The sequence below is a fragment of the Astatotilapia calliptera genome, chromosome 22 (genome assembly GCF_900246225.1).
Source record: "Astatotilapia calliptera chromosome 22, fAstCal1.2, whole genome shotgun sequence".
NCBI lineage: Eukaryota > Metazoa > Chordata > Actinopteri > Cichliformes > Cichlidae > Astatotilapia > Astatotilapia calliptera.
Window position 1 is genome coordinate 29,315,136 of NC_039322.1, and position 11,705 is coordinate 29,326,840.

The 11,705-nt window shown below is 41.4% G+C and overlaps 1 protein-coding gene across 1 annotated transcript; it reads right to left on the reverse strand.

Moving 5' to 3' along the window:
- Positions 1–5,618: 5,618 nt before the first annotated feature.
- On the reverse strand, positions 5,619–7,559 carry marcksl1b (MARCKS-like 1b). The gene is made up of 2 exons (XM_026157192.1): positions 7,240–7,559; positions 5,619–6,270 (listed from the first exon to the last, which is right to left on the reverse strand). The coding sequence occupies exons 1-2, from the start codon at positions 7,324–7,326 to the stop codon at positions 5,713–5,715; spliced, it is 645 nt and encodes a 214-aa protein (XP_026012977.1). The 5' UTR covers positions 7,327–7,559; the 3' UTR covers positions 5,619–5,712.
- Between the last annotated feature and the right edge of the window lie 4,146 nt (positions 7,560–11,705).

Genomic DNA, 11,705 nt, shown 5'->3' on the forward strand with positions numbered 1-11,705 from the left:
CTACAATGTTTTGATGATTGGGTGACAGGTTTTCTTATTTGTGTGAAGAGTTTTGCAAAATTAGCCAATAGTTACAAAAAATGTGCTTAAGCAATCAGAAAAAACTGTAAGCATTCAGAAAAAACTGTAATAACAAACTCAATGACGAAACCTGAAGCAGATTAGGATTTGAGACTGGCCACCAGATGGCGGTGTGCGCTCATTTGTGTTTGGCTTGAACTTCCCAAATCTCTGCATAGCCTGTCAGTGCTGAATGAAAAATGCAGCAGCTTTGAAGTGATCAGTCACAGTATCTCACCTACATCACGCAGTCCAAACAGAACAACGATGTACAGAACAAACCAAACAATGGAGAGGTGAACTCCGTGTGGAGCAGTCATCAATAATTTGTAGCTCACTGTATCTTCCGTGCCCGTGCACAGTGTAGGTAGATGTGGATGGTTTACACAATTAAGTGCGCTTCTTCTGCCATTATTTTATGCACACTTCTGTCTATTAGTAAGAAAATGTCTGCTGTCGAAGTTTAATAATTGAAATCTACAAGACGCACGGCGCCTCGTCAGCTGGGAGTTTCGGCTTTTTTTCAATAACTCAGAATTGTTTGAAGGCTGGAACCAAATGTAGCTCAGATCTCAACTCATCAAATCAGCATGTGAACTAGGTCAGATCACCCAGAGCAGGGCTGATGTGCTCAGCTTGCCATGTTCAGGAGGGTGGTTGCCTTGTTGCCTTCCTTCTAATGGAAGGAACACTGTGAATGTGAAGGGGACGGGGGGGGGGGGGGGGGGGGGGGGGGGTGGATGTAGCTGTAGTGATCTCAGGGCCACGGGACTAATTGAGGAGCCAGGGGTCAGCGGACTCCCACTAGAATGTCAAGAGTGCTCAATTATCTTAGAACCTTGGGCCATGTGGGATTTCCTTATCAATGAGAATAGAAATAGTGGGCTTTGGTTTTTTAATGAGCTGTGGACCATCAATACTATGATGAGACACATGTTTTTTGGGTTTTTTTCTTTGTTTTTTTTAACCCACTGAGATGTCTCCAGTCGTTTTCCATTAGTGGAAAACACAAAGTCAATACAGCCTCGGGCTGCAAGTTATATGTAACCAGACATTGTTAAAATTTATATTACATTTTACATTTTTAGCTATTTATAAATAATTTGGCATGACAGTTGGATGTATTAAGCCAAATATAATGCAAGTAAACCAGTCCTGTTTTATATGTTTTTTTTTTTTAATATTACAGGTGTCCTACGATACAGAGTGGGCCATTTATATGGATACACCGGAATAAAATGGGAATGGTTGGTGATATTAAAGTCCTGTTTGTGGCACATTAGTAAATGTGAGGGGGCAAACTCCTCCACATGGATGGTGACCATGGTGGCCATTTAGAAGTCGGCCATCTTGGATCCAACTTTTGTTTTTTCAATAGGAAGAGGTCCATGTGACACATCAAACTTATTGGTAATGTCACAAGAAAAACAATGGTGTGCTTGGTTTCAACGTAACTTTATTCTTTCATGAGTTATTCACAAGTTTCTCTTTGTTCACACCCATTGACATGTCGAAGAGGTTAACACGTGAAGAGCGGATCGAAATTGTGTTGATATCTGATGAACGCATTGCAGCAGATTTTAATGCAAGACATCCTACGAGACCACCCATCTCCCATGCTACAATTAGCAAACTGCTTGCTAAGGTTCGTGAAACTGCTTCAGTGTTGGATTTGCCAAAATGTGGACGCAAGAAAACTGTCACTAATGAAGAAACATCAGTGTCTGTCTTAGCTTCATTCAGCAAGAGCCCACACTAGCACTCGCCGCATGTCACTGGAGAGTGGCATCAGTCGAACATCCCTTCGGTGGATATTAGCTACTCACAAATGGCACCCTTACAAACTCCAGCTACTGCAGCATCTCAACAAGGATGACCCAGATCGGCGCACAGAATTTGCAGAATGGGCAAAACAAAAATTGGAACAGGACCCTCAGTTCACGCAGATTTTGTTCAGTGATGAGGCAAACTTTTATGTGAATGGTGAAGTTAACAAACAAAACCACCGCTATTGGTCTGACACTAACCCACATTGGATGGATCCCTCCAAGACTGTTGGAACAACAAAAGTGATGGTTTGGTGTGGTATATGGGGTACAACGATAGTGGGTCCATTCTTCATCAATGGAAACCTCAAGGCCAATGGATATTTGAAATTGCTACATGATGATGTGATTCCCTCTTTATGTACTGAAGCCAGCACGTTCCCTGAGTTTTTCCAGCAAGATGGTGCACCACCACATTATGGGTGCCAGGTCCGAGCATTCCTAGATGAATAGTTTCCTGGAAAGTGGATTGGTCGTCGTGGGCCAGTTGAATGGCCCCCAAGGTCTCCCGATCTGACCCCCTTAGACTTTTATCTTTGGGGTCATCTGAAGGCAATCCTCTATGGTGTGAAGATACGAGATGTGCAGCACCTGAAACTACGGAAAGTTAATGCCTGTGCTGGCATTTCTCCTGCGGTGTTGCTATCAGTGTGTGAAGAGTGGGAGAAGAGGGTTGCATTTACAATCCAACACAATGGGCAGCACATTGAACACATTTTATAAGTGGTCAGAAACTTGTAAATAACTCATGAAAGAATAAAGTTACGTTGAAACCAAGCACACCATTGTTTTTCTTGTGACATTACCAATAAGTTTGATGTGTCACATGGCCCTCTTCCTATTGAAAAAACAAAAGTTGGATCCAAGATGGCTGACCACCCATCTTGAGAAGTTTGCCCCCTCACATATACTAATGTGCCACAAACAGGACTTTAATATCACCAACCATTCCCATTTTATTCCGGTGTATCCATATAAATGGCCCATCCTGTAGTTCATACTTGTGTATTAATTCAATTTAATTCAGTTTTATTTATACAACAACAAATCACAACAACAGTTGCCTTAAGGTGCTTTATATTGTAAGGTAATATTTCTCTCTACAATATCTGATAGAAAACCCCAACAATCAGATGACCTTCTATGAGCAACCACTTGGCGACAGTGGGAAGGAAAAACTCCCTTTTGATCATTATTACTTAATTATGTATTAGTAGAATAAATCTTTACCTGTTCAGATTTACTGGGTTGTATCTGATTACAAGTATACATCTAGAAAAAAAAAACATTCCCAATGGAATAACAACAGCAAAGTTCTCCCTGGAAAGCCATCTTGTAATGCCTCCTAGCACTTTTGAAATGTTAACCTTTGTTCAGATGGTTGTCTTGATATAAACAGGGGTGCACATAGGTGGTCAAAATAAAAGACGCGCACCAGTTAAGAAGTTGGAATGCGCGTTTGCGCACATAAGATGTTCTGGAGGAGGACAGACATTTGTTCAGAACTCTTAAAGATGTCGAAGAAGCAAGCTCCGTAAGCAATTACTTTGGTGTTCCTCCACCGCAAAAGAAGCGCGTATTCCAGGAGGAATATAAACACAATGCACACACAGTGTCAGCGTATAAATGTTATTATAAAAATTAACAGAAAGTTTGCAGACTTTACCCTGTAAGAAAGCTTTTAAAGGCTTAGTTTTACCTTTTTAACATCTTAAATTTTGTGAAATTTCATGGAAATCTGGAATTCTGGAAAAGCAAGAGTTCTTCCATAGATTTAGATGAGAAGGCCGAATCTATAAATAGCATGAAGTCCTTCATGTGGTCAGAGTAGTACCAAAATAGTCAATTTTGCTCTACAAGGGCCTGATATCCACTTATGAGAACATTATAATGCTACTGTTCTATCAAAATTTTAAATGAATATCTTCATATATGGCTCTCATTTTTCTTAGAAACAAAAATTAGGTAAAATAAAAAAATCTGGTAATTCTTTGTTTTTACATTCATCAGGTCCCAATCAGCCCAAATATCAAAGAGAAATTAAAAATGCATGCTGTGGATGAGTTTGGGTCTTAGGAGGTTAAATCTGTCACTAGAGCCACCTGACGTTAACCCATTAATTACTTTGTATTTATACAAACACACAAAACAGGTATAAAATGCTGACTAAAGCTCGATTCAGACTTCTGCAGGAAATCTACATCCTTACTTACAACATAACTGGAAACCCCTCTTAACCCTGCCATGCCACTGAAGTCGTTGCGGGCTGCATCGACGTGATCTTTAGTTACATTTAACATTACAGGAGGTGCACTTTAGGTTATGTCAAAGGTTACAGTGTAGCGTTAAAAGCTATTTCCAGTTACAAAGTAAGTCCCATTCAAGCATAATTCACGCATAAGAGATAATGTTACAGTGGTGACTAATGAAAGTGGTTATACCAAACCACAGACCGTGTAGTAACACTGCTCTACGTGTGGAAGAGTGGGTACATTATTTCTAGATTCTAAAACTTGAGATACTATCACTTTAATAAATTTTGAGGTCAAACCTGGAGGGAACAGCACAGCGGCTGCATTTATTTATTCTTGGTGCTTTCGTAGAGAAATTTGGTACTCGAAGAACTCTGAACGAAATCTTTGCAACAAAGTTACAGTTTTCTATACATTACTGACCAAAGAAGATTTGTAATAACTTTCCTTCGGGATTAATAAAGTATTCTGATTCTGATTAACTGCCCAGAGATTACGTCCAAGTGGAAAGGTTTGCTTCTTTAAGGACTTATTTGTGTAATGGCGTTTATGTGTGTTGCTCGAATTCCTGTTGCTTGACTACTGCGAGTGGACGCCTGTTTACTCGTTAAAAATGTGATAATGTGATAGACACGCTCAAGAGATTCTAAGTCAACTGTACCGTGGCAAGAGCAGTGCATGATGGAAATAAGCATGAAGACACATAAACAGGCAGGTAACCAACATTTATTTACCATTATCAACTTTACAATAAAACCAGTAACATCTGTCAACATTAGCAAAATAAAGAACAGAAATCAATCCAATTTATTTACAGAGACAAAGCAGATTCAGGCTCACACAAGACAGATAAACAACTCTGCTTCATATCAAACTGCAACAGTGAACATAGCAAGCTTAAGTGTTCTTTTTTTTTTCATAGTAAGGTAAAAATCAAAGTCGTCTATCTTTTTTTTTCTTTGAACAAACAAGACATAGCTTCTCTGAATCTTTAAGATGGTTCTCTATAATACACCACAAAATACTTCAAATTTGGGTTAAAATATAGGAATGTAAAAAGTTGGCAAGTCTTTTCTGATTTCTTTTTCTTCTATTTAACAGTCATTTCAAGTGGTTGTGGTGTCCTAGTATCTTATCTAGCGTCGTTCCTTCGGCAGGAGGCATCTTGAGCTGTGGATTTTTAAGGGAAAAGATGCTTCGACCTCCAATCATCATCCATCGTTACTTCATGGTGTCATTTGCCGGCCAGCTAGCCATTAAAAATCCCCCCCCCCCCCTCCCCACGCACAGCGACCAAACCCGCAGCCTAAAACTCAGTCCAGGTTCAGATGTCGAGCAGTAACCAGGAAAGTGATCTAGTGAATCTAGTCTGTCGTCTTGTTATCATGACGAAAAAAGTGGCACGTCGAAGGAGTCTCTCACATACATGTGTATATATTTACATATACATATATCCATATACATATGTATACATATACACATATATATAAATATATATATATATATATACTCTTAATTTTCTCTCTCTCTCTTGAAAAACAGTTCACCCAGTTCATTGTGAGCTAAACGTACAATCACTCTTTCTTTTCAGACGGAGCGGGGGTCGAGCTGCTCTCCTCTGTCGGTTTCGTGGCCTCGGGGGCAGGAGCAGCTGCCTCTTTGGCCTCCTCCTTGGGGGCCTCCTCCTTAGCTGGCCCCTCCTCCACCTTCGGAGCCTCAGCGGCAGAGGCAGCGGCGGCGTCGGCGTCAGCAGCCTCCTCCTTCACCTCCTCTTTCTTCTCCTCGGCAGGAGCAGCGGCTCCATTCTCAGCAGGCTTCTCCTCAGAGGGGGCAGCGGCAGCCGCTTCCTCTTTCACAGCCTCGCTCTTCTTGCTCTTCTTGATGTTCAGTTTGAAGTTGAAGGGCTTCTTCAGGGAGAACTTCTTCTTCTTCTTCTCTTTGGTGCTTTCTTTGGCCGCAGCCTCGCCCTCCGGTTTTGCAGCCTCTCCGTCTGCAGCAGGCGCCGGTTCGATAGTGTCACCTCCCGCACTGGCTTCAGGCTCCTTGGCGGCCTCCGCGGAGCCGTTGGTAGCTGCAGCATCCCCATCGGGCTTTGTAGAGACATCGCCATTGGTCTTCACGTGACCGTTCTCCTGTAAAAAGGGTTACAAAAAAAAGAAGAAAAAAAAGACACAAAATAAGTCAGCTTTCTATCAAGTCTTGTGTTTTTTAATTAAAAAACAAACATAAAATACAAACAAGAACAACTGCTGTTGGGGAGGTCTCGTATCTTTGCCGAGCATCGTTGCGCTCATCAATTAACCACCATGTCGTCTGGCTCAAGAGGCGACGCCTTGCAGTACCCTAATCAGGCGATAGGCGGCGGCAGCGTCTCACAGACCGCCCGGGTTGCCAGACAGACGGGCTCAACAAAGACGAGGCTGAAGCTCATCGATGGACGAATGAAAACACCTTCATTTGTTATTTTTTGTTTACCCAAGAAAAATGTGATAATTTTCCAGGGGAAAAACATTTAAAACTCCGAAGAATTTTTTTTATTCATGAACCCCCCCCCCCCCCCCAAAAGACTATTTGGTAAGAGTGACGGAAAATCGTTGTTTTGAATATTAGTGACATTTGACATCTCATTAATGACTAATTTTACTTACATTACGTTTTGGAAAGTACCAATTTGCAAGATTTGCGGTGAGACGGCAACAGGGCTCTTTTCAGGGAGGAGTAGTAGACTGCCTACGTGCGAGCAAGCCGCCCCCTCCCCCTTTTGTGACTGGCACTGTCAAAATGCGTTCTCGGTTCGACCTCAGTGACAAATAAACACATACTTACTTGAAACTGGGAAAACCGTGACAAATAACAGCCCCCTCCCCGCGGACTGATATGTTTTTGGGGGGAGCTCTGTGAACACCCGTCTGAGCACAAGATGCTACAAAGCCCCACCTGACTTACCCCAAAATGTCCTCACATTCAAGTTTAATCGATTCATCGTTAGCCAAATCCGCTATATGCGAGGTTTTCGTGTGAGAAACTCAACTTTTATCAATTTATTATGCCATCCTTCTGTGATAAAGTAGTCATACGGAGCAACTAGATGGTATATTTACCTGTCCGTTGGTTTTGGCAGCTGCAGCATCAGCGGCAGCAGCGTTTGCCTCCGCGGCCACCTCTCCCTTGGATGCCTGGGATCCCATTGTCTTCGGTGAGTAGCGGTCTTCTAAAGCAAATTAAAAAGAAAAACTAAAAAAGGCGCGTTTTAAGTTAATCCAACTCCAGAGCGAGTTACGTATCCAGCGGTGAAACCGTGAAAAGTGTGTGTGTTTTTAATTTTTTTTCTTCAAACAGCAGCTACTCCCCTTCGGTTGTTCCCGTTGTCTGACTTGCCACCCCGATAGAGAGAGACCCTCTAAACTCGAAGCTCGCTGAACGCAACGCTTCAACATACAGCAGGTTCAGGGCACCACCCGTGGGCGGATCCTGTTCATGAACGGCCAATCATCGTCTGCTCCAGCCCGACTTTGTCCAATCACCTCTGACTCCCTAATTGTCCCCGCCCCTCAAGTGGACCCCCAGCAATGAAATCAATTCAGCCTTACTAAATGCAGTGTTTTATAGGCATGAAACTAAAAAAACAATGCTGACATAGCATAAAGATAAGAGAAAAGCCTCCACACAAAAGTAGTTTCCTTCCTTGTAGTGAGTATTACTGTATGAGTGTGTTTGCTTACCTCAATTCACATGATGGCTGATAATTCAGAGGGAAGATATGGAGCACATAGCTTCATAGAACATCTAGGTGATTACCAGATGAGAGTGAGGTATATTTATAGTAAACATTAAACCACTTGTTTGGATGTGTGTGCGGGCTTTAATAGCATTGCACCTGATACACTCAGTCATAGCATAAATTGAACCTAAAGTTGCTTTGATCAAGAAATCAGCAGTGAGAAATAATGAACACGGTATAACAACTCTATTCACTGTAGCAGTTTATTTACACAGGATGCACAAGCACCCTTAGGGCTGCAACTAGTTCTTTTGAGTTATTAATTGACTGTTAGATCCTTTCCTCAAAGTGCCAAAAAAAAGAAGAAGTGAAAACTGCTCTAAAAAGTAGAAAGACAACCCTTTTTACCTAGATTTATTTTCCTTTCACCTCCCATTCCCACTGTCTCATTTCATGGCATTTAGTAATGCACTGCACCATTATTGTTTCACTTTTGCTTCCTGGCGTAAGTGGGGGAATTCTGACTGGACATCTTTTGGTTTCAGTCTCAGTACAGATGGTAGACAAAAACATATCTCAAATTACAGTCTGATTCAGCAATTAGTCAGACTGTCAGTAAAATCCAACACGTTTCCAGAAGTCAACTTATGGTATGAAAAAGCCTCCATATAGAGTAAATCACAGGCACAGTCTCCCCTGGGCAGTCAAATTACTCGAGAAAATAGTAGTTCCATCAGGTAGATGTATTATGCTTTACTAGCACAACACAGCTCATGAAATACAGTTTAAGAGGAGAAGAAGTAATTCTTGCAACACTATAGCCATCTTAAAATTCCTCTATTTTTGAAGTACGGCTAAATTAGCCTTAATTTCAGAGGTCACTTGACTATTGATTTTGCATGTATGGAAGAACAAGTCAAACCATATAAATGACTATGCCCTAAATAAAGCCTTTAAACAGCTTTTCTTTTTGCTCTAAAAAGTTATACTTCTACCACAATCTGTACTGTTGTGGAAATCTAGTAATTTTGGATTGTCATGGGTTTGATTCACTGCATCCCACTAATTGACAGAGCAGTTATCTGAAAAAGGCACACTGGAAGAGCAATTAGATCAAAATCTTGGTTACACAGAAATAAACGCAACCTAAATGGGCATTCAGGGAGCGCATGCTCCGCCAAGGCCAGCGTGCTCTTTTGCAGTTAAAAAAAAACAGTAACCCACTCGTTTCCCCATGGATCACCTCTCCGCTGTCTTGGAGTTCAGCACTTTTTAATGTTGCTTTCACCGTATGTCCATTAAGTCCCTCACTGTGATGGAAGAAATTTTATGACAGTTTTCATTTATACAGAGGACTTAACTGTGACAAAATCAACAGGTGGAAACTAAAACAGAAAAAGACTGGGAATGGGAATGTTTTTACCTCCAGGTACACTATTTCCCATCTAGATCTGTTCCCACCAGGAGGAGCAGCTGAATGGTAAAGTGGATTCACTTCTGTCATTCAGTACAAATGAACGAAAACAACTGAATGAGAGTTTACTCTATTGTTCGATGTAGATTTAGAGGACACATTTCTGGCCATCAGATTGGAGAACAGGATTCTTGTTGAGGCTAGTAGCATGTCACGCTGTCTCCTCATGTCTACGTGACTAGAAATGTTGTTCACTTCCGCTTGTCAACAACATACCAGTGCTTAAATATGCCAACGGGATGATCATGCACATTCCCCCTGATCGTTCGCCTCCACAAACATTCTTCACAACAGCTGCTGATGTTAAAAACCTCAGTTACGCAAGCCAAAGACTCCAGTGTTCAGTGGCGCAAATTGTTCTTTACTGCAACCAATCTGTCTAATTGATTTTGTAAGACTCGGGACCAGTGAAATGTGTGTCCTATTAGAAACCCACCTGCTCATCTCTTTGCAGGTACAGATCAGCGATGAACAGAAATGAGTTTGAGATACTGGCTGAACTGTGTAATCATTAATGCATTTACAATGGGCTCAAAGCACAGTTTTGCATTGTCCATGCAAACATTTCATCAATGTGGTTAATACAAAGTTATTCATGTGACTGTATCAGCTGAAGACTTTCACTGTAGAATGCAGAGTGCTCCTTACTGATGTTGCTCACATGAATTCAGGTCTTCCAGTCACTTTCATGACCACGGGTGTATGAAATCAAGTACTTAGACATGCAGACTGCATGCAGACCTCAACAAAAAGTGCAGTTGTGAAATTTTCTCACTCGTAAATTGTCCATAGTCAGCTGTTAGTGGCATTGTAACAATGTGTGTGTCATTGTGGGGGAATTGCTGTCATGCCAGCAAATGCTGAAGCGTGGAGTGCGCAGAGTCAATTGATACATACTCTCAAATTTCATGTGGCCGTCAGATTAGCTCAAGAACATTGTGCAGAGAGCTTCAAGGAATTGGTTTCCATGGCTGAGCAGCTGCATCCAAGCCTTACATCACCAAACACAATGCAAAGAGTCGGATGTAGTGGCGTAAAGGACGCCGCCATTGGAGTCTAGAGCAGTGGAGATGTGCTGGAGTGACGATTCACCCGTCTTCATCTTGCAATCCAATCAACATGTCTGGGTTTTGCTGTATAAAGTTTGTTGGAGGTGTAGGTTGCATTTTAGGAGTTGGGCTAAGCCCCTCAGTTGCCCTCAGTTCCAGTGAAAGGAACTTTTAATGTTTCAGCATACCAAGACATTTTGGACAATTTAACTTTGTGGGAACAGTTTGGGTATAGCCCCATCCTCTTCCAGCGTGACTGCGCACCGGTGCATAAAGCAAGGTCCATAAAGACATGGATGAGCAGGTTTGGTGTGGAAGAACTTGACTGGCCTGACCTCAACCTGACAGACGACCTTTGGAATAAATTAAAGCAGAGACTGCGAGCCAGTCCAACATCAGCGTCTGACCTCACAAATGTGGGTCTGGAAGAATGGTCATAAATTCCCATAAACAAACTCCTAAACCATGTGGAAAGCCTTACACAAAAAGTTGAAGCTGTTATAGCTGCAAAAAATGGGCTGACTTCATATTAAACCTTGTGGATTACGAAGAATGGGATGCTACTCACATTCGTTTGTGTGAAGGAAGGCAAGCAAATATTTCTGACGATATAGTGTAAGTAATTGCTAATATAATGACATTAAATAAGTAATCTTTAGTTAATTAAATTCTTGCTAAGAGATAAAGGAGAACCAAGACTAATAGTTGTTCACAGCTGGGATCTACTGAGTTGATCTTATAGCATGAGGGCTTGAAGGAGGATGGAAACACTATACATTGTTGCTCGTATGTTCATCAGTTAGTTTTATCGATACTTTTCACACACATGAGAGCAACTTGTTACTCCCTGAGTTTTGTTTTTGTTTTTGTTTTTAGAAGAAAGTAACCAAAGCACACAAGAATTACAAAAAAATCTCACTTTTTTTTGCAACACATTAATTAATAAGTAGCAACAGGCTGCACAGTGCACCAAAGTAGACATTACGTGAGATAACACTCTCTTTAATAGATAGTAAACAAAGAGAGCCGTCACCTAGCTCTTGCTTTTAAAATATGGTCAAATTAAAGTATATTTAGTGGCCATATAGTGCCATAAAATCCAAGCTAGATTATACTTATACATATTATGCACATCTTAGTCTTTATAATAGATAGAAAAAACACTGAGCTCACAGGGCAAAACATTTGATCAGCCTTTGTTTAATGTACTTTATTACAGGCTCACTAGAAGAAGAAGAAGAAGGGCCTCTTAGCCTGAGTGTTGTTTAGGCTCCTGTGGAGTTTGCAGGCCTTACTTCCTCAACAATCTGCTTCCCGCAAAGG

Bases quoted from the DNA above. Each gene is read 5' to 3' on its own strand.
- marcksl1b (XM_026157192.1), bottom strand. From the start codon at position 7,326: ATGGGATCCCAGGCATCCAAGGGAGAGGTGGCCGCGGAGGCAAACGCT. The intron at 6,271-7,239 runs GTAAATATACCA...CCCTTTTTACAG, and splicing joins CTGCCAAAACCAACGGACAG to GAGAACGGTCACGTGAAGAC.